Genomic DNA, 26,426 nt, shown 5'->3' on the forward strand with positions numbered 1-26,426 from the left:
ACTATTCTTTGGTATGATTTACATTGACACACGGATATAAATATTCACGCAATGTGTGGAGAGGACGACTTGTCCTTCTCGCGCCGCGATCCTCACGGAGGACGTCACAGGATGACAGCCCTGCTGTCAACGGCGAGCCCTCAGGTGAGTCATCGGACTGTCCACAACATCTTCCCGTTTTAATTAAGCCGGTACGGCTTAAGCCAACGCAGCGGTTTTATTGCGAATTAAACCGACGCGGCAAGCGCACGACTCAAGTGGCGCTGTGAAAAATGGGGTAGAGTGCTGACCGGCCTCTGTGACTAACGCTCGATCGGGATGAGCGTTGCGGGTTGCAACAGAGGGCAGTCGATGTGCTGCGCTCGCTCGTTGCGTTGTAGCCACCGTGCTGATGTTGTCATTGAAGGTGTAACAGTAGCGCAATTCCTGCCGCTGTCGATGGCTGTTACACCTGACGCCGATGTTGTTGTTGACGCAGCTCTGCTGGATGCTGCTGCCGTTGGGACATCGCTATGCGGCTGAGCAGGGGGCGGCCGTGGTGCCGCGCGTGCTTCCATCGCTTAGCCGGTACCGCTGCATAGGGAGCGACCGTGATGTCGCTGTTGAGATGCACCTGTGCAGCTGGAGATCCGGCGACGGGGGTGCACAGGGGGCATCCTGTATGCCTTAGCACTGTGCCTTACCAGGCTCCGCGATGATGCTGGTGCCGAGGGGCGGTCGTGATGCCGCGACGTCGTTGCTGCACCAGTGTGTGTTCGATGATGACGCTGTAGCGGACGGCGGTGGTGCCGCGTGTCGTCAGTCCAAGGCGGAATGTCCCTTCGCCTTGGCCGTAATAGTACTGCAGCGGAGTGAGGATCCTTTCGGGCTTTGCGCAATGCCAAAGGGTTCCCATCCAACGCGATGGTCTCCGTGTTGGTTCTTTTGGGAACCCCCCTCCAACCCCCACCCCCCGCCCCCCCCCCACCGCAAGGAGGATCCCATCCTCGTCAACACTTTTATAAATATTATGCGGGAAGAAGACGACTGTTCCTTCTCGCACCGCGATCGTCACTGAGGACGTCACAGGACGACAGTCCCACTGTCAACAATGAGCCCTCAGGATGAGGCAGCGGTCTGTCCACAACAAAGGCAAATCCACCACCGGCCAAATTTTCACTCTGCGTCAGATCCTGCAGAAGTGCCGAGAGCGCCAGTTTGCTACGAACCACCTGTTCATCGACTTTAAGGCAGCCTATGACATCATAGACCGGAATGAGCTATGGAACATCATGTAGCGGTACCATTTTGCTGGGAAGCTGATCCGGCTATTAGAGGCCACCATGAACGGCCCGCTGTTAATGAGGGGGAGGGATGAGGATGGACACCCGGCAACAACAAAGTCAAGACAAAGTCTTCCCCGGGTGTGGACTGTTATGCTAAGTTCTAAGGCAATTTAAGTATAATGTTCAATCTCATAACAGCTGTATGCCAGGACCCCCTCCTCCCGGTCATCAGTTACCATGTACAGGGGCCTCAATTCGTCTTTCCGCCTAGGGCCCCCGATTTCCCTACTCTGCCACTGTCATGAACACCTTCCTTTCTTTGACCGATGGATCATAACATTCCGGAAGAGCATAGATTCGGCGACAGTTTTGCATACACACATGCGCAGACGGCACAGCATATCTGTGTAATGTACAACATACGAAAGCAAAAGCTTAGTGTAACAAAGTTATGCTTAAGGCCGCGGGGCCATGGGGATTCTCAACGCTCATTTTCTCAAGCACTCATGAGTGCTTTTGAGAAAACCTCGTTCTCAGCGTTTGTCGAATCGGAACAAAATCGGTTTTGAGAATCTTTGAGAATCTTTGAGAAAGTTGACGATGCAGCGATCGGCTAACTGAAATAGGAGCTATTGTGCTATTTGTTTTTCGGTAATCACTTTGGAAAATGTATTCAATGTTAATAATTGAAAAAAAATGCAATCAAAAATATATTTTCTATTTAAAGCTCCAAATAAAGCATGAGTGGCAATATCAGTTTCTCAAAGTGAGAAAAACTGACGACGGCCACGGGCTCGCGTCTGAGAACAAGATTTGAGTGCTTGAGAAACTTAAATGAGTGTTTGAGAATGATTTCTCAGCTTGAGAAAGCCCCATGGCCCCGCGGCCTAATGCTTAACACGTTCAGATCGATGGCAGGCCCCAGGGACTGCCAGTGAACTTTCCAGCCTGCGTTCTAGATGCTGGCGGAACAGAATGCTGATGATAATCAGCGCCAGGCTGAACGTGTAATTGCGAATTAAGGTTCTGCGCGTTACACAGTAAACCCTCCAGCTTGAGCTAGCGTTTCCTTGGTCATTTTTACATTGCAGCAATTGGACTTGTTGCGCTTTTTTGGTTTGATTTGTGAAAATAAAACCTTATCGCCGCAATGTTTGTTAACGTCATTTTTAGGCGTCACAACAGCTCGCGAGCATTGACCACACGCGAGAAAGAGATAGCGCTATGGAGGGAAAAAGCACGGACGACGGCTGACAGCGATTGGCCGTCTGACGCACCAACACATCCAAACCTTCAGCAGCGCGCTCAGGCGAGGGGTACATTATCGGACATGAAGGTAGGACCCTGGTTTTTTCAACGCACCGTGCACTTGTTTTGCCACGTTACTTATGTTTGTGTGTGTGTGTGTGTGTGTGTGTGTGTGTCTCTCTCTCTCTCTCTGTGTGGCGTTCGGGGGGGGGGGGTCCTCTTTCCATGAGACCTGCAGCTTTAGCAGTATCTATCGTATGCCATTTGCTATGTCTTTCCACGTTGCAACAGTTTTCAACATCAACTCGACCAGGTTTGCTCCATTTGTGGTATGTTTAATGATTGTCACGGTCGCCATGTGGTATGTTTTGAGATAGTCACGGTATGTTCGATTTTTGGGACGGTTGCCATGCAGTAATTTTGAACTCGTGTTGGTCAGGGTGGCCTTCGTCATCGTTTGCCGAATTAAGTAGAACTGAGGTGGATACTGTTTCGAAGCGGACGTTCGACACTTGATCGTCCAGGCGATCATAGAAACCTTTAGGAGGTTTCCCTTACTGGAAACGTTGGAGTTTAGAGGCCTTACCTTGGGTAGGGGGACATAACTAAACTCTTTAAATGAGAAGTCGATAGATGTTGGATGGGCATTGTTATATATGAACCCTGGTATTTGACAGTTGTGTCATAACGCCTGACAGGTTGACCCTACCTTTCGTTTGTTGTTAAATGTCATTCCTTCTTTACACCTTATTGGATTCGTTTGGTTACTTTTTGCTACAACTCCTTAAAAAACCTCATGTGAACTTTTCTGCCTAATAAATGAGAATTAAATACATAACATTTTGGTGTCAGAAGTGGGATAGTCCAGGATACGTGTCGGATACATCGGAGCCAGCGGAAAAGCGATTTGTCGCCCGCTAAACAAACGATACATCACACACACATCCCAAGCAGAAAAGTGAGGTTAGCATCACCACGTGCGAACAACATTACGACAAGGAGGTTTCTTTCGCTGTACGCTGAATACAACAGAAAACGATGGCAAATGATAACCGTGAGTTGCTGGAGGCCCTTTCCGGAATGCTTGTGCAGGCACTTAAGGCATCCATCGGACCAGCCGTTGAACAAGTAAGTGCAGAACTACGCAACACAGGTGAAAATATCCCAGCGCCGCTTCCGAAAGCTCCGTCATTCGCTATGCCCGAATACCGTGCCAACGAGGGAACATCGGTCGCTGATTATTTTAACCGCTTTGAGTGGGCGCTTCAGCTAAGTAAAATCCCGGAAATACAGTACGCGGATTATGCTCGTGTGCATATGGGAGCCGAGCTAAACACGTCGCTAAAATTTTTAGTCGCACCGAAACAACCACAAGAAGTGCCATATTCGGAAATGCGGAGAATTTTAGTAGCTCATTGGGACCAGAAAAAGAATAAATTCGTAGAAAGTATTAAATTTCGAACCATCGTGCAACAGCGAGACGAATCGATTGCACAGTACGTTCTCCGGTTAAAGCAAGGTTCAGCAAATTGCGAATACGACAATTTTTTAGACCGAATGCTCATTGAGCAAATGTTACATGGATTGGCAGAGCGCGACATCTGTGACGAGATAGTTGCAAAGAATCCATCCACATTTCAAGACGCTCTCGATGTAGCCCTCGCGTTAGAAGCAACTCGCAATATTGCTCGAGACATTAATACGTCGCAACCAGCTTCTGAAGCTACTAACAAGCTAGGTTACGAAAAGCCAAATGTAAAAAAACCATACACGCGTCGAAACACGACAAACAAGCAGCATACAAACTCGCCAGAGAACACCGCATTCAATAATACACACGGTAACCAGCCAGTAGCTTGTAATGGCTGTGGAGGTCCACACCTCAGAAGCGAGTGTCGTTTCCGTAGCGCCAAATGTAACAATTGCCATAAGAAAGGTCATATTGCTAAGGTCTGCAAATCGGGTAAATCCAACCATCACATTTCACAACAAGATATCTCTTCGCCCTCCGGTAGTATTGATCAAGTGCAACGGCTTAACCGTATTCATAACATACCGTCGAGTGAGAAAAAAATGATCGATGTTAAGATCGATGGTAAATCACTGAAGATGGAGCTTGATACCGGTGCACCTTGCGCAATCGTATCAGAAGCAACCCTCAAATCAATTAAACCACATTTCACCTTGCAGACAAGCGACAGACAATTTTCTAGCTATACTGGGCATCGCATCAGCTGTATTGGCAGGATGAATGTCAATGTAACTATTGGAGCCACAACGCGAAAGGAGCAACTCTATGTAGTGTCCGGAGCACACGATTCACTCCTGGGACGCGAATGGATCTCTCACTTTGCAGATCAGATCGATTTAAATCGCATGTTCTCCTCGCGTACATCCATCCATACAGTATCAAATAGCACCTTATCTCCAAATTGTGAAACGCAGCTAACAAGATTATTAGACAGCTATGCTGATGTTTTCAGTGAGTCTCCGGGTAAACTGACAGGTCCCCCGGCAAAAGTACACTTGAAAGAAAATGCAACACCAGTGTTTGCTAGAGCACGCGACGTTCCCCTCGCGCTGCGAGAAAGGTATGCCAAAGAAATCGACTGTAAAATAAATTCCGGCTTTTACGAAAAGGTCGAATATTCGGAGTGGGCATCTCCTACACACGTGGTCGTTAAGAAAAACGGTAAGCTGAGGATAACAGGTAATTACAAACCTACTGTAAACCCTTTAATGATAATAGACGAACACCCTATTCCTCGAATTGAGAGTATTTTCAACCGAATGAAAGGTGCTACTCTATTTTGCCATTTGGATGTTACCGACGCGTATACGCATCTTCCCATAGACGAACAGTTTCGTCATGTCTTAACCCTTAACACCACAACTCATGGGCTCATACGACCAACCAGAGCAGTATACGGTGCCGCCAACATACCCGCAATCTGGCAACGTCGAATGGAAGAAGTTCTCTTAGGCCTTACAAATGTCGTTAGCTTCTATGACGACATTATCGTTTTCGCGAAAGATTTTGAAGAGCTTTTACAAGCCTTAACAAGTATCCTAAGCAGAATCAAGGAAAGTGGTCTGAAACTTAACCGATCTAAATGTGTCTTTGCCACACCATCACTCGAGTGCTTAGGTCACCGAATTGATCGCGAAGGTCTTCACAAGTCGACGAAACACATTGAAGCGATCCGAGACGCACCAAGACCGTCTTCTCCCGAACAATTACAGCTATTTTTGGGTAAAGCCACATACTATTCAGCGTTCATACCAGATTTGTCAACAAGAGCAAAGGTATTGCGTGAGATATTATCAGCAGATCGTTTTGAGTGGACGGCTGAAGCCGAAGAAGCCTACCGCGATATCAAAAACATTTTAATTTCACCACAAGTCCTTACTCAGTATGACCCAACACTACCATTGATATTAGCTACTGACGCAAGCAAGACGGGTCTCGGAGCAGTGCTCTCCCATCGACTCAGTAACGGGGTAGAAAGACCTATAGCTTATGCAAGCTGTACAATGTCGGCGACGGAACAACGCTATCCGGTTATCGACAAAGAAGCTCTCGCTATCGTTTGGGCAGTCAAGAAGTTTTTCAACTATTTATATGCACGGAAGTTCACGCTCGTCACGGACCACAAACCGTTGACGCAAATCCTGCATCCAGAGAAGTCACTGCCTACACTTTGTATAAGTCGCATGGCAAACTACGCTGATTACTTAGCGCACTTTAATTTCGACGTAGTGTACCGATCGACTAACGAAAATAAGAATGCCGATTATTGTTCACGCATTCCAAGTCCCTCGACACAATCCAGTGTCAACAGCCTTTCTCTTCGTAGAGGAGGAAATGAGGATCAAGACGATTTTGAAGATTTTGTGCTTAACCAAATCCAGCAGCTGCCCATTAAAGCCGATCAAATCGCACGCGAAACGCGAAAAGATGAGCACTTGGGTAAAATTTTGAAAGACCTCGAAATGGGACGAAACCTATCACAAATCGGCTATAAAGCACCAGAAGCCAAATACACCATGGTTGCCAATTGTTTGCTGTTTGAACACCGTGTCGTGATTCCCGACATCTTTCGTCCTGCAATTCTGCAAGATTTGCACGCAGCACATATTGGTGTGGTGAGAATGAAGTCTTTGGCCCGTTCATATGTCTACTGGCCGGGCATAGACAAAGACATCGAGCAGCTAGCCAAATCATGCCACGAATGCGCTCAAACGGTCTCAGCACCTCCTAAGTTCAATCAACACCATTGGGAGTATCCATCTAACCCTTGGGAGCGTGTGCATGTTGACTATGCGGGACCCGTTGCTGGCGCGATGCTACTGATCATCGTGGATGCGTACAGCAAGTGGGTTGAGGTGAAAGTGACTCACTCAACCACTACCGAGGCAACCATAAAAATCCTCGACGAGCTATTCGCATCCTATGGAGCCCCCCTAACTGTTGTAACAGACAACGGAACACAATTCACTGCAGCAGAGTTCACCACATTTCTTCAACGAAGCGGTGTCAAGTTCCACAAACGCTCCGCTCCATATCATCCGGCAACCAATGGGCAAGCAGAGAGATACGTTCAGACAGTTAAGCGAGCTTTGAAGGCTATGCATTCGTCCAGCACTACACTTCAAGCTAACCTGAACGAGTTCCTGCTCCAGTACCGCAAAGTCCCGCACAGTGAAACCGGTGAAGCACCAGCAAAGCTTTTCCTAGGGCGAAACATCCGTTCACGTCTCGACCTGGTTCGACCACAATCCGTCCAGACAAGAACAGCAGAGAAGCAACGAGTCGCTTTTGAACCATCGTACCGAACATTCTTGCCCGGACAACTCGTCTACTGTCTCTCGGGAAGTACGAGAATGGATAAGTGGATCCGAGGTACAGTGGTATCCCGACTAGGCGATCTACACTACTCCATCAACTGCAATGGTAACCAGATGAAACGTCACGTGGATCAGATGCGACCAACCCTAGACGACAACAGGACAGAACAGCCGCGAAGTGTACCTGTACCAACTCAAACTCCGGAGGTACACCATCACCGCAGGCACTACTACGGGTCAACCGACTCTCCACAAACATCGAGTGTCCCCGTTTCATCTCGGACAGTCTCCGTGTCATCAGACTCATCTACTGCGTCCGATTCATCGTATGACACACCGACAGGAAGCCCGATCCGAGCCAGTGACGCCCCGCCCTTCGTCCGCCGTTCTACAAGACTGCGAAACCCGCCGTTGCGATACTCGCCGTAGTTCATTTCTAAGAAGGGAGGAGTGTTATATATGAACCCTGGTATTTGACAGTTGTGTCATAACGCCTGACAGGTTGACCCTACCTTTCGTTTGTTGTTAAATGTCATTCCTTCTTTACACCTTATTGGATTCGTTTGGTTACTTTTTGCTACAACTCCTTAAAAAACCTCATGTGAACTTTTCTGCCTAATAAATGAGAATTAAATACATAACAGGCATAGTCCTATCCTGACAGTCCGAACGAATCTGACTTGCCATGATCGGAGTTGGTTTTATTTATACTCAAATGAAGTTAAGGGTTTCTCACATTTGGTTCCGGGTTGTATGTTGGAAAGTTATTGTTTTCACTAAGCTAGTTACGTTTGTCTTTTGTTGACAATAACGATGGTTCTTGTCACTAAGTTCCTGTTTTGGGTTTCATGATTCTACTGTTCCTGCTTTGGGTTATAATGCATAAACTGTTCCTGCTTATGTTGTACGTTTCGGTTGGTTCTGTTAAGTGTGTCACAATTGTTTTTATATGAACGGTGTGGCCTCAGCTCTTCCGGGTGTGTATGGTATGATCTGATTTACTGAATGTGTTATAATGAATGTGTTACAATGGTGTGACTTGGCTTTCCAAAGTGTGTTACTATGTGTCTATGGCTGATAGTGTGTATTACAATATGTTCTGTATAGCAGATATGCTACACATTGACTGTTGTTCCGCGCCTTATATCATTAGTACCGCGGTTAGTATCATGTTCGGCTAAGATGGCGTAACTTCCTTACTTACTTATCCGGCACTACAACCGCTTTGCGGTCTTGTCCTGCCTCTGGAGTGCACAAGAACCCGCTCACGGTCTCGTGCCTTCGTCTACCAGTCCGTTACCCCGGCCTTAATGGCGGACGCCTCCACGCCATCTTGCCACCTCAATTTGGGCCTACCAGAGAGAGAGAGAGAGAGATTTTGTTGGTAGAATGTTTTTTTCGGGTTAGAATAAAATCGACTCGGATCATTTCCTGGTCATGGTAATGCTGCGCTAGAAACTCTCCGTGGCAGAAACTCAACCGACTCCCTTTTCTACCCCATGACTCAATCTGGACCGGTTGAAGTATGCTGGCGGAGGGGTACGCGACAGCGCTCGGGGAAGCGCTTCCGGCCGACAACAACATCGCCACGATACCCCTCGCAGACCACTGACGTATGTTTGAAAGAGCCATCAGCACTGCAGCCGAACACAATATATCGGCCGCTTACCACTCAGAGAGAAAAAGGAATGGTTCGACGAAGAGTGTGGACAAGCATGCTACGGCATGAAACTCGTCAGAACGTGGAGATCTACAGACGACTGAGGAAACAGCAAACCCTGATGGTAAACGGAGACGAGCGGAAGGTGATCGAAAGGTGGAAGTGCTACTTCGAAGGACACCTGAATGGAGCAGAGGCAGGAAAGACAGGGGCAAGTGGCAGAACAAGGCGCCATCAAGCACCTTAAGAGCAATAAGTCTGCTGGCAACGATGGACTGGCGGCCGAGCTCTTCAAGATGAGGCCGGAGAGGCTTACCGTCGAAATGCATCAGCTGATCTGCAGGAAGTGTGTATTTGCTACTATTCTTTGGTATGATTTACATTGACACACGGATATAAATATTCACGCAATGTGTGGAGAGGACGACTTGTCCTTCTCGCGCCGCGATCCTCACGGAGGACGTCACAGGATGACAGCCCTGCTGTCAACGGCGAGCCCTCAGGTGAGTCATCGGACTGTCCACAACATCTTCCCGTTTTAATTAAGCCGGTACGGCTTAAGCCAACGCAGCGGTTTTATTGCGAATTAAACCGACGCGGCAAGCGCACGACTCAAGTGGCGCTGTGAAAAATGGGGTAGAGTGCTGACCGGCCTCTGTGACTAACGCTCGATCGGGATGAGCGTTGCGGGTTGCAACAGAGGGCAGTCGATGTGCTGCGCTCGCTCGTTGCGTTGTAGCCACCGTGCTGATGTTGTCATTGAAGGTGTAACAGTAGCGCAATTCCTGCCGCTGTCGATGGCTGTTACACCTGACGCCGATGTTGTTGTTGACGCAGCTCTGCTGGATGCTGCTGCCGTTGGGACATCGCTATGCGGCTGAGCAGGGGGCGGCCGTGGTGCCGCGCGTGCTTCCATCGCTTAGCCGGTACCGCTGCATAGGGAGCGACCGTGATGTCGCTGTTGAGATGCACCTGTGCAGCTGGAGATCCGGCGACGGGGGTGCACAGGGGGCATCCTGTATGCCTTAGCACTGTGCCTTACCAGGCTCCGCGATGATGCTGGTGCCGAGGGGCGGTCGTGATGCCGCGACGTCGTTGCTGCACCAGTGTGTGTTCGATGATGACGCTGTAGCGGACGGCGGTGGTGCCGCGTGTCGTCAGTCCAAGGCGGAATGTCCCTTCGCCTTGGCCGTAATAGTACTGCAGCGGAGTGAGGATCCTTTCGGGCTTTGCGCAATGCCAAAGGGTTCCCATCCAACGCGATGGTCTCCGTGTTGGTTCTTTTGGGAACCCCCCTCCAACCCCCACCCCCCGCCCCCCCCCACCGCAAGGAGGATCCCATCCTCGTCAACACTTTTATAAATATTATGCGGGAAGAAGACGACTGTTCCTTCTCGCACCGCGATCGTCACTGAGGACGTCACAGGACGACAGTCCCACTGTCAACAATGAGCCCTCAGGATGAGGCAGCGGTCTGTCCACAACAAAGGCAAATCCACCACCGGCCAAATTTTCACTCTGCGTCAGATCCTGCAGAAGTGCCGAGAGCGCCAGTTTGCTACGAACCACCTGTTCATCGACTTTAAGGCAGCCTATGACATCATAGACCGGAATGAGCTATGGAACATCATGTAGCGGTACCATTTTGCTGGGAAGCTGATCCGGCTATTAGAGGCCACCATGAACGGCCCGCTGTTAATGAGGGGGAGGGATGAGGATGGACACCCGGCAACAACAAAGTCAAGACAAAGTCTTCCCCGGGTGTGGACTGTTATGCTAAGTTCTAAGGCAATTTAAGTATAATGTTCAATCTCATAACAGCTGTATGCCAGGACCCCCTCCTCCCGGTCATCAGTTACCATGTACAGGGGCCTCAATTCGTCTTTCCGCCTAGGGCCCCCGATTTCCCTACTCTGCCACTGTCATGAACACCTTCCTTTCTTTGACCGATGGATCATAACATTCCGGAAGAGCATAGATTCGGCGACAGTTTTGCATACACACATGCGCAGACGGCACAGCATATCTGTGTAATGTACAACATACGAAAGCAAAAGCTTAGTGTAACAAAGTTATGCTTAAGGCCGCGGGGCCATGGGGATTCTCAACGCTCATTTTCTCAAGCACTCATGAGTGCTTTTGAGAAAACCTCGTTCTCAGCGTTTGTCGAATCGGAACAAAATCGGTTTTGAGAATCTTTGAGAATCTTTGAGAAAGTTGACGATGCAGCGATCGGCTAACTGAAATAGGAGCTATTGTGCTATTTGTTTTTCGGTAATCACTTTGGAAAATGTATTCAATGTTAATAATTGAAAAAAAATGCAATCAAAAATATATTTTCTATTTAAAGCTCCAAATAAAGCATGAGTGGCAATATCAGTTTCTCAAAGTGAGAAAAACTGACGACGGCCACGGGCTCGCGTCTGAGAACAAGATTTGAGTGCTTGAGAAACTTAAATGAGTGTTTGAGAATGATTTCTCAGCTTGAGAAAGCCCCATGGCCCCGCGGCCTAATGCTTAACACGTTCAGATCGATGGCAGGCCCCAGGGACTGCCAGTGAACTTTCCAGCCTGCGTTCTAGATGCTGGCGGAACAGAATGCTGATGATAATCAGCGCCAGGCTGAACGTGTAATTGCGAATTAAGGTTCTGCGCGTTACACAGTAAACCCTCCAGCTTGAGCTAGCGTTTCCTTGGTCATTTTTACATTGCAGCAATTGGACTTGTTGCGCTTTTTTGGTTTGATTTGTGAAAATAAAACCTTATCGCCGCAATGTTTGTTAACGTCATTTTTAGGCGTCACAACAGCTCGCGAGCATTGACCACACGCGAGAAAGAGATAGCGCTATGGAGGGAAAAAGCACGGACGACGGCTGACAGCGATTGGCCGTCTGACGCACCAACACATCCAAACCTTCAGCAGCGCGCTCAGGCGAGGGGTACATTATCGGACATGAAGGTAGGACCCTGGTTTTTTCAACGCACCGTGCACTTGTTTTGCCACGTTACTTATGTTTGTGTGTGTGTGTGTGTGTGTGTGTATGTCTCTCTCTCTCTCTCTGTGTGGCGTTCGGGGGGGGGGGGTCCTCTTTCCATGAGACCTGCAGCTTTAGCAGTATCTATCGTATGCCATTTGCTATGTCTTTCCACGTTGCAACAGTTTTCAACATCAACTCGACCAGGTTTGCTCCATTTGTGGTATGTTTAATGATTGTCACGGTCGCCATGTGGTATGTTTTGAGATAGTCACGGTATGTTCGATTTTTGGGACGGTTGCCATGCAGTAATTTTGAACTCGTGTTGGTCAGGGTGGCCTTCGTCATCGTTTGCCGAATTAAGTAGAACTGAGGTGGATACTGTTTCGAAGCGGACGTTCGACACTTGATCGTCCAGGCGATCATAGAAACCTTTAGGAGGTTTCCCTTACTGGAAACGTTGGAGTTTAGAGGCCTTACCTTGGGTAGGGGGACATAACTAAACTCTTTAAATGAGAAGTCGATAGATGTTGGATGGGCATAGTCCTATCCTGACAGTCCGAACGAATCTGACTTGCCATGATCGGAGTTGGTTTTATTTATACTCAAATGAAGTTAAGGGTTTCTCACATTTGGTTCCGGGTTGTATGTTGGAAAGTTATTGTTTTCACTAAGCTAGTTACGTTTGTCTTTTGTTGACAATAACGATGGTTCTTGTCACTAAGTTCCTGTTTTGGGTTTCATGATTCTACTGTTCCTGCTTTGGGTTATAATGCATAAACTGTTCCTGCTTATGTTGTACGTTTCGGTTGGTTCTGTTAAGTGTGTCACAATTGTTTTTATATGAACGGTGTGGCCTCAGCTCTTCCGGGTGTGTATGGTATGATCTGATTTACTGAATGTGTTATAATGAATGTGTTACAATGGTGTGACTTGGCTTTCCAAAGTGTGTTACTATGTGTCTATGGCTGATAGTGTGTATTACAATATGTTCTGTATAGCAGATATGCTACACATTGACTGTTGTTCCGCGCCTTATATCATTAGTACCGCGGTTAGTATCATGTTCGGCTAAGATGGCGTAACTTCCTTACTTACTTATCCGGCACTACAACCGCTTTGCGGTCTTGTCCTGCCTCTGGAGTGCACAAGAACCCGCTCACGGTCTCGTGCCTTCGTCTACCAGTCCGTTACCCCGGCCTTAATGGCGGACGCCTCCACGCCATCTTGCCACCTCAATTTGGGCCTACCAGAGAGAGAGAGAGAGAGATTTTGTTGGTAGAATGTTTTTTTCGGGTTAGAATAAAATCGACTCGGATCATTTCCTGGTCATGGTAATGCTGCGCTAGAAACTCTCCGTGGCAGAAACTCAACCGACTCCCTTTTCTACCCCATGACTCAATCTGGACCGGTTGAAGTATGCTGGCGGAGGGGTACGCGACAGCGCTCGGGGAAGCGCTTCCGGCCGACAACAACATCGCCACGATACCCCTCGCAGACCACTGACGTATGTTTGAAAGAGCCATCAGCACTGCAGCCGAACACAATATATCGGCCGCTTACCACTCAGAGAGAAAAAGGAATGGTTCGACGAAGAGTGTGGACAAGCATGCTACGGCATGAAACTCGTCAGAACGTGGAGATCTACAGACGACTGAGGAAACAGCAAACCCTGATGGTAAACGGAGACGAGCGGAAGGTGATCGAAAGGTGGAAGTGCTACTTCGAAGGACACCTGAATGGAGCAGAGGCAGGAAAGACAGGGGCAAGTGGCAGAACAAGGCGCCATCAAGCACCTTAAGAGCAATAAGTCTGCTGGCAACGATGGACTGGCGGCCGAGCTCTTCAAGATGAGGCCGGAGAGGCTTACCGTCGAAATGCATCAGCTGATCTGCAGGAAGTGTGTATTTGCTACTATTCTTTGGTATGATTTACATTGACACACGGATATAAATATTCACGCAATGTGTGGAGAGGACGACTTGTCCTTCTCGCGCCGCGATCCTCACGGAGGACGTCACAGGATGACAGCCCTGCTGTCAACGGCGAGCCCTCAGGTGAGTCATCGGACTGTCCACAACATCTTCCCGTTTTAATTAAGCCGGTACGGCTTAAGCCAACGCAGCGGTTTTATTGCGAATTAAACCGACGCGGCAAGCGCACGACTCAAGTGGCGCTGTGAAAAATGGGGTAGAGTGCTGACCGGCCTCTGTGACTAACGCTCGATCGGGATGAGCGTTGCGGGTTGCAACAGAGGGCAGTCGATGTGCTGCGCTCGCTCGTTGCGTTGTAGCCACCGTGCTGATGTTGTCATTGAAGGTGTAACAGTAGCGCAATTCCTGCCGCTGTCGATGGCTGTTACACCTGACGCCGATGTTGTTGTTGACGCAGCTCTGCTGGATGCTGCTGCCGTTGGGACATCGCTATGCGGCTGAGCAGGGGGCGGCCGTGGTGCCGCGCGTGCTTCCATCGCTTAGCCGGTACCGCTGCATAGGGAGCGACCGTGATGTCGCTGTTGAGATGCACCTGTGCAGCTGGAGATCCGGCGACGGGGGTGCACAGGGGGCATCCTGTATGCCTTAGCACTGTGCCTTACCAGGCTCCGCGATGATGCTGGTGCCGAGGGGCGGTCGTGATGCCGCGACGTCGTTGCTGCACCAGTGTGTGTTCGATGATGACGCTGTAGCGGACGGCGGTGGTGCCGCGTGTCGTCAGTCCAAGGCGGAATGTCCCTTCGCCTTGGCCGTAATAGTACTGCAGCGGAGTGAGGATCCTTTCGGGCTTTGCGCAATGCCAAAGGGTTCCCATCCAACGCGATGGTCTCCGTGTTGGTTCTTTTGGGAACCCCCCTCCAACCCCCACCCCCCGCCCCCCCCCACCGCAAGGAGGATCCCATCCTCGTCAACACTTTTATAAATATTATGCGGGAAGAAGACGACTGTTCCTTCTCGCACCGCGATCGTCACTGAGGACGTCACAGGACGACAGTCCCACTGTCAACAATGAGCCCTCAGGATGAGGCAGCGGTCTGTCCACAACAAAGGCAAATCCACCACCGGCCAAATTTTCACTCTGCGTCAGATCCTGCAGAAGTGCCGAGAGCGCCAGTTTGCTACGAACCACCTGTTCATCGACTTTAAGGCAGCCTATGACATCATAGACCGGAATGAGCTATGGAACATCATGTAGCGGTACCATTTTGCTGGGAAGCTGATCCGGCTATTAGAGGCCACCATGAACGGCCCGCTGTTAATGAGGGGGAGGGATGAGGATGGACACCCGGCAACAACAAAGTCAAGACAAAGTCTTCCCCGGGTGTGGACTGTTATGCTAAGTTCTAAGGCAATTTAAGTATAATGTTCAATCTCATAACAGCTGTATGCCAGGACCCCCTCCTCCCGGTCATCAGTTACCATGTACAGGGGCCTCAATTCGTCTTTCCGCCTAGGGCCCCCGATTTCCCTACTCTGCCACTGTCATGAACACCTTCCTTTCTTTGACCGATGGATCATAACATTCCGGAAGAGCATAGATTCGGCGACAGTTTTGCATACACACATGCGCAGACGGCACAGCATATCTGTGTAATGTACAACATACGAAAGCAAAAGCTTAGTGTAACAAAGTTATGCTTAAGGCCGCGGGGCCATGGGGATTCTCAACGCTCATTTTCTCAAGCACTCATGAGTGCTTTTGAGAAAACCTCGTTCTCAGCGTTTGTCGAATCGGAACAAAATCGGTTTTGAGAATCTTTGAGAATCTTTGAGAAAGTTGACGATGCAGCGATCGGCTAACTGAAATAGGAGCTATTGTGCTATTTGTTTTTCGGTAATCACTTTGGAAAATGTATTCAATGTTAATAATTGAAAAAAAATGCAATCAAAAATATATTTTCTATTTAAAGCTCCAAATAAAGCATGAGTGGCAATATCAGTTTCTCAAAGTGAGAAAAACTGACGACGGCCACGGGCTCGCGTCTGAGAACAAGATTTGAGTGCTTGAGAAACTTAAATGAGTGTTTGAGAATGATTTCTCAGCTTGAGAAAGCCCCATGGCCCCGCGGCCTAATGCTTAACACGTTCAGATCGATGGCAGGCCCCAGGGACTGCCAGTGAACTTTCCAGCCTGCGTTCTAGATGCTGGCGGAACAGAATGCTGATGATAATCAGCGCCAGGCTGAACGTGTAATTGCGAATTAAGGTTCTGCGCGTTACACAGTAAACCCTCCAGCTTGAGCTAGCGTTTCCTTGGTCATTTTTACATTGCAGCAATTGGACTTGTTGCGCTTTTTTGGTTTGATTTGTGAAAATAAAACCTTATCGCCGCAATGTTTGTTAACGTCATTTTTAGGCGTCACAACAGCTCGCGAGCATTGACCACACGCGAGAAAGAGATAGCGCTATGGAGGGAAAAAGCACGGACGACGGCTGACAGCGATTGGCCGTCTGACGCACCAACACATCCAAACCTTCAGCAGCGCGCTCAGGCGAGGGGTACATTATCGGACATGAAGGTAGGACCCTGGTTTTTTCAACGCACCGTGCACTTGTTTTGCCACGTTACTTATGTTTGTGTGTGTGTGTGTGTGTGTGTGTGTGTGTCTCTCTCTCTCTCTCTGTGTGGCGTTCGGGGGGGGGGGGGGTCCTCTTTCCATGAGACCTGCAGCTTTAGCAGTATCTATCGTATGCCATTTGCTATGTCTTTCCACGTTGCAACAGTTTTCAACATCAACTCGACCAGGTTTGCTCCATTTGTGGTATGTTTAATGATTGTCACGGTCGCCATGTGGTATGTTTTGAGATAGTCACGGTATGTTCGATTTTTGGGACGGTTGCCATGCAGTAATTTTGAACTCGTGTTGGTCAGGGTGGCCTTCGTCATCGTTTGCCGAATTAAGTAGAACTGAGGTGGATACTGTTTCGAAGCGGACGTTCGACACTTGATCGTCCAGGCGATCATAGAAACCTTTAGGAGGTTTCCCTTACTGGAAACGTTGGAGTTTAGAGGCCTTACCTTGGGTAGGGGGACATAACTAAACTCTTTAAATGAGAAGTCGATAGATGTTGGATGGGCATAGTCCTATCCTGACAGTCCGAACGAATCTGACTTGCCATGATCGGAGTTGGTTTTATTTATACTCAAATGAAGTTAAGGGTTTCTCACATTTGGTTCCGGGTTGTATGTTGGAAAGTTATTGTTTTCACTAAGCTAGTTACGTTTGTCTTTTGTTGACAATAACGATGGTTCTTGTCACTAAGTTCCTGTTTTGGGTTTCATGATTCTACTGTTCCTGCTTTGGGTTATAATGCATAAACTGTTCCTGCTTATGTTGTACGTTTCGGTTGGTTCTGTTAAGTGTGTCACAATTGTTTTTATATGAACGGTGTGGCCTCAGCTCTTCCGGGTGTGTATGGTATGATCTGATTTACTGAATGTGTTATAATGAATGTGTTACAATGGTGTGACTTGGCTTTCCAAAGTGTGTTACTATGTGTCTATGGCTGATAGTGTGTATTACAATATGTTCTGTATAGCAGATATGCTACACATTGACTGTTGTTCCGCGCCTTATATCATTAGTACCGCGGTTAGTATCATGTTCGGCTAAGATGGCGTAACTTCCTTACTTACTTATCCGGCACTACAACCGCTTTGCGGTCTTGTCCTGCCTCTGGAGTGCACAAGAACCCGCTCACGGTCTCGTGCCTTCGTCTACCAGTCCGTTACCCCGGCCTTAATGGCGGACGCCTCCACGCCATCTTGCCACCTCAATTTGGGCCTACCAGAGAGAGAGAGAGAGAGATTTTGTTGGTAGAATGTTTTTTTCGGGTTAGAATAAAATCGACTCGGATCATTTCCTGGTCATGGTAATGCTGCGCTAGAAACTCTCCGTGGCAGAAACTCAACCGACTCCCTTTTCTACCCCATGACTCAATCTGGACCGGTTGAAGTATGCTGGCGGAGGGGTACGCGACAGCGCTCGGGGAAGCGCTTCCGGCCGACAACAACATCGCCACGATACCCCTCGCAGACCACTGACGTATGTTTGAAAGAGCCATCAGCACTGCAGCCGAACACAATATATCGGCCGCTTACCACTCAGAGAGAAAAAGGAATGGTTCGACGAAGAGTGTGGACAAGCATGCTACGGCATGAAACTCGTCAGAACGTGGAGATCTACAGACGACTGAGGAAACAGCAAACCCTGATGGTAAACGGAGACGAGCGGAAGGTGATCGAAAGGTGGAAGTGCTACTTCGAAGGACACCTGAATGGAGCAGAGGCAGGAAAGACAGGGGCAAGTGGCAGAACAAGGCGCCATCAAGCACCTTAAGAGCAATAACTCACTCACTCAAACTCACTCTCTCTGCTTGGTGACGCACAGACGTGGTTTTGATCGCTCCTACTTATTTCAGTGTTTTAACGCGGCTTGATTAATCGCCCTGTGACTGGCAAAATTTTATCGCTTGTGACTTTTGCACACATTTGCTTTGCGATATCACTCGTTGTGTGCCTGCTTTCCAGTGTAACAGTGTTATCATAATGACTATCTGTGCAATTTGCTCTACGGCAATTAATCCAAATGGTGATCCATTACACTTGTCGTGTTCGGGGGTGTGTGGCCGTTTGTTCCATGCTCACTGTGCCGGTGTCTCTGAATCCACGTTAAGTGAATTGTTGGCAGATTGTGGTCTGTGCTGGCTATGCAAACAATGTGATGCCTTGCGTAAATCGAAAAGACCTGTATTGTTTCCGGAGATTGAGGCCGCCTTGGTCAATTCAATGGATGGCATTTTCTCGTCTCTAGGAAACGCCATTAACTCGATAAGAGCGGATCTGCTTCACCGTCTTAACACGTTGTCTGCCACCATACATGTCCACTGAACTGCCCCGTCAGGCCACGGAATCACTCTTTGAAACGATTGCATTTGCTTTTGCATTTTTTCTCTTTTAAATCAAATTCACCAATTCTCTTTGTTGTCTCAGTCGCTCCACAATGTCGTTTGTTGAGCTAATTCCATGGAATTTCATTCTTGGAACCCCCCTCCCCTCCCTTTCCTTCCCTTTCTTTACCTCTCGCAAAAGTCGGTGACATTCCGACTCCAACTGCTGCTTGCAAGGGAATCGGATGTCGGATCGGATGAAAACATAATAGAAACTCATTTTGATATTTTAATATTTTTTTAAGAAATAATATCCGTGAAAAAAAAGCATTGTGAAAGAACCGATCAAATACGTACAAATTTATCTCTTATAACACGTCTTTTACAATCCCGTCAAACAATGCGAGGGTTGCAAAAGATTTCATGTGCTCGAAATCTTATGTTATTTTAAAAAATCGTTGATTTTTATTCAAGGATTATTTTTTGTGCGGTAGTATTGGGCGAAAAGATCACTATTTCAATTTTTGTGGATTTTTGAAATGCTCTCGGGGTGCTTTAATTATATCTGCTAATACTAGGTGTGAAAAAACTACCAAGGCTCGCAAGCTCTTTAATGCGAGGGCTCTGGGGCGGTGAACTTGTATGGCGTGCGAGCCCTCGCGCGCCCTCGCAAATCGCTGTCAATTGCATGGCGGGATGTGTAATGTGTCAGCCACTATGTGGCTGACGTGGCCCGATCGGAAAAAAACCCGTCAGCCACATAGTGGCTGACGTGGCAGATTTAGTGCTTTATTGTACATATTACAAATTGCGCACTATAAAGCGCGGTGATTCTTCGGACTCGACGTACGTCCATCGCGTTGGAAGTGCGGAAGCAGAAAGAGGATGAAGATCTCAGCTTGACGTCTGACATCGAGTGGGCCAGTGCTGCCAGAAAAGGCGCATTTTCTTCTGTTGTTACCAATCATACACGTCCTCCAGTTATAGGTTGGATGACAAAATCGTGATGCACACGGTGACCTTAGATGACGCTTGGATGACAACTGTAGTGCGTGGATGAGGTACGCTACAGTACTCCCCTCCTAGACTAGGGTTGTGGCTAGTTGTGTTAGAACAAGATGATGATAAGACGTCTGGATAAGCAACCCTAGTCGGAGTGACTGAAGAAGTGGCAGGTACCTCAGGAACATGAACCGGCTGTTGGTCGAAACGCGTACGCTGGCATCAGGTTGGAAGAGTAGTAATGGCTTCACTCAACTGGCTGTGCAGTTTCCTAATTAAATTCTTTCGTTGGTGGTCAGGTTGGCGATGAAACCGGCGATAGAGTAGGATATGAATACATTTTTCAGGAAAGAACCGCTTTGAATACTCAGTGGTGGCATCGTCGGTGCAACGTTTTACTGTATCCGTACGGTTGTACGTGGATACATTTGTTGAGACAAGTAGCGCTCTCATCAACGAAGAGTAAGATCGAATCCGTACGGCTGTACGTGGAGACGATTGTTGCAGCATTATTCTCGGTGAAAAGTTTGATGGTGTCCGTACGGTTGTACGTGGACACGGTAGCTGGCATATAGATTACTCTCGTCGTTGAAAAGATCGGTGGTATCCGTACGCGGATGTACGTGGATACGGTTAATGGCATATGCAGTGCATACTGCAGCAGAGTATGGTCGATTCCGTACGATTGTACGTGGAAACGAGTGTTGCTTCGCTCGTCAGCGAAGTGTTGGGCAGTATCCGTACAGGTATACGTGGGCACGGTTGTTGGGATATGCAGCGCTCTTGTCGATTGCTTAGCCAGACGAATCGCAGGGTCATCTGAGAGGCCATAGCATGCGAACGAATATGATCATCGGGCCACGGAGTAATAGTTAGATCAGGCGGACGATCGAAATTCCAGAAAAGATGTTCCACTTCGTGTTAAACTCGTTATCGCAGCAAAATCGGTAAAGAATCGAGCGTCCGGCGATCGTGTTGATAACATTTGCCGATTAATAATGCGTCAGCGATGTGTTCCGGGTCGCAATTTTAATGAAATTACGGGCTCTTCCTGTTGAACGACGTTGGTGGTGTGAATATTTACACTTACAGTGGTTTGCATCAGATGTAGGTCGATGTGCAAAAGTAGTGCGTAGAACGATGTTTGTGCAAAAACTACGTCGAGCGTTGCGCGTTGGTTCGATCAATTGCTGGAATTTCATGTTGAGCGGAACGCAGCAGACGGGGCGCGGTAGGGGGTAATCGCTGTAGGCACGCTGAGGAAGCGTGTGCTGGAACAAATGTAGCACCACCCGCACTACTTTCATTGACTCACCAAAAAGTCCGAAAAATCACGTCGGGGTCACCAGTTTAGTGCTTTATTGTACATATTACAAATTGCGCACTATAAAGCGCGGTGATTCTTCGGACTCGACATACGTCCATCGCGTTGGAAGTGCGGAAGCAGAAAGAGGATGAAGATCTCAGCTTGACGTCTGACATCGAGTTGGCCAGTGCTGCCAGAAAAGGCGCATTTTCTTCTGTTGTTGCCAATCATACACGTCCTCCAGTTATAGGTTGGATGACGTCATCGTGATGCACACGGTGACCTTAGATGACGCTTGGATGACAACTGTAGTGCGTGGATGAGGTACGCTACACAGACAACGTGTTAAGCAGGATCTATTTAGTGAGAGTGCCTCGTTTGATTCTGCATATGGTAAGAGAGACGCACGGTGCCCTCTCCGAACATCACTACCCCTCGATCTCGTCACCTCCCTCCCTGGCCGGCAGTGCCCCCTGCGCCTGCAATGCAACAAGGAACGGGATCGGGGAGTACATATGATCCAGTATTTGTGGCTCCAAGGCCACAGTCATTGTCGTGGATTTTTATGTCGCGCTTCGACACATCTGTAACGGATAAGCATGTCATTACCATGGTTACAAATCGACTTGCGCTTGCTCCATCGGACGTTGTGGTGCGTCGTCTCGTAAAACCTGGCGCCAACGTCGAAACGATGTCATGCGTATCGTTTAAGGTCGGTGTACCTTCCAGCAAGCGCGAAGAAGCTCTCTCTCCGGCTACTTGGCCTCCATCTCTCGTGTTCCGTGAGTTCATCGATTACCAAAATCGTCATCTCCCTGTAGTGTCAGTGAACGACACGCTTACAGATGAGTCGGCCAAAAATATCGATAGTGCAAGCAACACTAATACCGTTAAATCTATTGTGGCCCGATTGGATGCTCCCGTTAACGATCCATCTAACTTCGGCTCTCTGAGTACACCACGCTTGGCCAGCATGCCTTCTCAGAGTGCTTCTCTGCCTTCGGCTCTCTCTCATCCACTGAGTGACACCTGTTCCGAGCCTACTTCCATGCTTCCTGCTCTTCAATCAACCTCGTCGATTCCGTCATCGTCTTCATCGGTGTTAATTCCTGCGAGAACGACTGGATCCTCTCGTAAACCTTCGGATCGGTCGCCTCCAGACAACCTGCCTGCCCCTGTTAAGCGTACCCGTGGTGATCACGCCAGACAACCGTCGTTGTCAAATGAACCAAATGAATAGCTAAGTATTTACTATCAGAACACTCGTGGGTTACGATCAAAATGTACTGATTTGAGGCTTGCGGCCGATGCTGCTGATTTTAATGTGATTGTTTTCACTGAAACCTGGGCTGATGATTCTTTACCCAATAGTATGCTCTTTAGTAGTGATAAATTTATTGTTTACCGTTGTGATCGTAACATAAATAATAGTTCTCGTACTCGCGGTGGCGGTATTCTCATTGCTGTTTCGACCAGTTTAGCATCAGCGCCTATTTCTGTAAATGCCGCGCCGCTTGAGTGTGTGTGGGTTGTGGTTAAAAATGAGTGCTTTAATATATATATAGGTGTTATCTATGTCCCACCCTACTTAGCAGCTGATATGCGTACGTTTGAAAAACTTTTAGAATGCGTTCACGATGTCAAAGCCCGCTTGCGTAACAAGGATCAACTTATTCTTCTTGGTGATTTTAATCAATCTTCTCTGCAGTGGATAAATTCTGTTAATTTAACGACACCTTTCCAGCACTATACACCTCATAATGCGTTGCTATGTCATGCAACTTTTGTCGATTTATTCAACGTTATGGAATTTTGTCAACTAAACAATAATTCAAACCATAATGGTCGTGTGCTTGACCTTATACTATTGTTTTCTCTTAACTTCACGCCGTGTTCCGTTCATGAGGCAGATCTTCCTCTTGTAAAAATTGATGACCACCATCCTCCGTTTGTTTTTGAAATTGAATATCTATCCACTGCCAACTTACCTGTTTCTGTGCAAAGTGTTAATCTTAGTCCTATTTATAATTATAAGAAGGCTGACTATGCTAGGCTGCGTGAAATTTTGTCCTCTATTGATTGGTCATTTTTGTTTGAATGTACGTCCATCAATGAGGCTGTAACACAGTTCAATGCTATCCTTATCACTTCCTTAAACTCCTGTTCTCCTCTCTTCAGACCACCTCCTTCCCCTCCATGGTCCGACCGCCATCTGCGCTCTCTGCTTAGGGATCGAAATCGGGCTACACGTGCTTACCGGACTTGGCGTTCACCGTATACGCGTAGGTTATTTAAATATGCAGCATCCGCTTACAGATCATATAACAGATATCGCCATAAATTATATGTTTTGCGTCTTCAATCTCGCTTCCGTTCAAACCCTCGAGTGTTTTGGAATTACATAAACTCTATGAGAAACAATAATGGCCTCCCTACTAGTATGTCACTTGGTGATGTGCTTGCTACGTGCCCGAATGACATTCGTTCGCTTTTTGCTGATCATTTCTCGAGTGTCTATGAAAATGGTTTAAATAACTCTGCAAGCTTTGAGGCCAGTCTTTCATTCACCCCTCTCAATGTCCTGAATGTTCAATTTGTTTCTGTAAGCACTGCTTCTGTTTTACGTGCGTTAGGTAACCTTAAACCATCCTCAGTGCCGGGTCCCGATGGTATTCCTGCTGCTTTACTCTTTCACTGTCGTGAAGCACTAGCCCTTCCTGTTTCTTTCCTTTTTAATCTTTCTTTGTCTACGGCTACTTTTCCGAATATTTGGAAGCAAGCATGGATAAGGCCAGTTTTTAAAAAGGGTGATCGTGGTTGCGTCTCTAATTATCGTGGCATATCTATTTTATCGGCGTTCAGCAAAGTCTTTGAATCTGTTATCCGTTTACCTCTAATGGAAATGGTGAAATCGTGGATCATTCCAAATCAACATGGCTTTATGGCTGGCCGCTCCACCACTACTAATCTTATGGAATTTGTTTCCTCAGTACTCTTAAATCTGGACTCTGGCATGCAGGTTGATGCTGTGTATACCGATTTCAAAGCTGCGTTTGATAAAATCCCCCATTCTCTGCTCATTGCTAAATTTTAGAAACTTGGCTTATATCCTTTCTTTCTTGAATGGCTACAATCATTTCTATCGAATCGTTTTTGTTGTGTTAAATTGAATGACGGTTTTTCTTATGAGTTTCATTGTTCGTCGGGTGTACCCCAGGGTAGTGTCTTGAGTCCTTTACTTTTTATTTTATTTGTCAATGATGTGTGCTCTGTTCTTCCATCCGATTCCTTCCTTATGTTTGCAGATGATTTAAAAATATTTTGTCCTATCATTGACTCTAATTCATGTGTCTCTCTCCAATGTCTGTTAGACTCCTTCTCCTCTTGGTGTTCTGCTAACTTTTTCTCCCTGTGTATCGATAAATGTGCTTGTATATCTTTCTCTCGGAGCTTAAATGTGTTGTCTCATAATTATTCACTAAACTCTGTTGTATTAAATCGTGTTAATGTCATTCGTGATCTTGGGGTTCACCTTGATGCAAAGCTGTCATTCAATCATCATATTGAGCGTACCATTAACCATGCCAATAGTGTACTAGGAATGATTTGTGCTATGGCAAATGATGTGCGTGACCCTATATGCCTCAAAGCCCTTTTCTGTAGCTTAGTCCGCCCTATTTTAGAATATGCTAGCATTGTGTGATGCCCAGTCAGCTCGGTATGGATTGAAAGGGTTGAAAGTGTTCAACGCAGATTCACCCGTATTGCCATTAGGCGTCTTTTAGGGCAATCGGGTGCTTCTCTTCCCCCCTATGAAGTCCGATGCCGTATGCTTGGATTGATGACACTGCATGATCGTCGCTCTGCTTCTCAAGCTTTGCTTATCAGTGGTTTGCTTCGGAACGAGATTGATTGTCCTTCACTTCTTAACAGAATACCGCTGTACGCGCCTGCTCGCTTTCTTCGACGCCGCGATTTCCTTCAAATCCCGTCGAGAAGAACGCTGTATGGCACCAATGATCCGTTTTTTCGATCCCTCCATCGCTGCAACAGTGCCTCTGGTGTGTTTGATTTTCATATTCCCCCTCAATCCCTTCGCCCCCTCTTCCTTCAGTTCTTTGACTCCCTTTTTGTTTCCCCATCCTAATTCTTTCATTTTACGTGTGTTGGCTGTGTTACAAATTGCTTGCTGTCTAGTACATGTTTGTCTAGTTAGATTTAAGTATTTGTTTGTTATCATTAATTTTAAGTTTTAGTCAGTAAGTTTCCCTATATTTAGCCCTCTGAGGCGGATATTTGTATCGTAATAAATAAATAAATAAGTCTGCTGGCAACGATGGACTGGCGGCCGAGCTCTTCAAGATGGGGCCGGAGAGGCTTACCGTCGAAATGCATCAGCTGATCAGCGGGAAAGTCGGGGAGCAGGAAGTGTGTATTTGCTACTATTCTTTGGTATGATTTACATTGACACACGGATATAAATATTAACGCACACACACACGCAATGTGGGGAGAGGACGACTTGTCCTTCTCGCGCCGCGATCCTCACGGAGGACGTCACAGGATGACAGCCCTGCTGTCAACGGCGAGTCCTAAGGTTGAGGCAGCGGACTGTCCACAACATCTTCCCGTTTTAATTAAGCCGGTACGGCTTAAGCCAACGCAGCGGTTTTATTGCGAATTAAACCGACGCGGCAAGCGCACGACTCAAGTGGCGCTGTGAAAAATGGGGTAGAGTGCTGACCGGCCTCTGTGACTAACGCTCGATCGGGATGAGCGTTGCGGGTTGCAACAGAGGGCAGTCGATGTGCTGCGCTCGCTCGTTGCGTTGTAGCCACCGTGCTGATGTTGTCATTGAAGGTGTAACAGTAGCGCAATTCCTGCCGCTGTCGATGGCTGTTACACCTGACGCCGATGTTGTTGTTGACGCAGCTCTGCTGGATGCTGCTGCCGTTGGGACATCGCTATGCGGCTGAGCAGGGGGCGGCCGTGGTGCCGCGCGTGCTTCCATCGCTTAGCCGGTACCGCTGCATAGGGAGCGACCGTGATGTCGCTGTTGAGATGCACCTGTGCAGCTGGAGATCCGGCGACGGGGGTGCACAGGGGGCATCCTGTATGCCTTAGCACTGTGCCTTACCAGGCTCCGCGATGATGCTGGTGCCGAGGGGCGGTCGTGATGCCGCGACGTCGTTGCTGCACCAGTGTGTGTTCGATGATGACGCTGTAGCGGACGGCGGT

The 26,426-nt window shown here is 47.8% G+C and overlaps 1 protein-coding gene across 13 annotated transcripts in view; it reads left to right on the top strand.

The window, feature by feature from the left end:
- The window catches only part of LOC5666916 (protein spinster), a 97,025-nt gene that overhangs the window by 36,552 nt on the left and 34,047 nt on the right, over nt 1-26,426 (top strand). For 2 of the 13 annotated variants that reach the window (XM_061643618.1, XM_061643620.1), the window contains exon 2: nt 2,439-8,004. The exons of the other annotated variants lie outside the window; for them this stretch is intronic. In XM_061643618.1, coding sequence (XP_061499602.1) covers nt 3,552-7,790 — 4,239 coding nt within the window. In that variant the 5' untranslated portion in view covers nt 2,439-3,551 and the 3' untranslated portion in view covers nt 7,791-8,004. Of the gene's footprint in view, nt 1-2,438; nt 8,005-26,426 lie in introns of those variants that run through there. 13 annotated transcript variants of the gene reach the window in all.

The sequence above is a fragment of the Anopheles gambiae genome, chromosome 2, assembly GCF_943734735.2.
Source record: "Anopheles gambiae chromosome 2, idAnoGambNW_F1_1, whole genome shotgun sequence".
In the NCBI taxonomy this organism is placed as follows: Eukaryota; Metazoa; Arthropoda; class Insecta; order Diptera; family Culicidae; genus Anopheles; species Anopheles gambiae.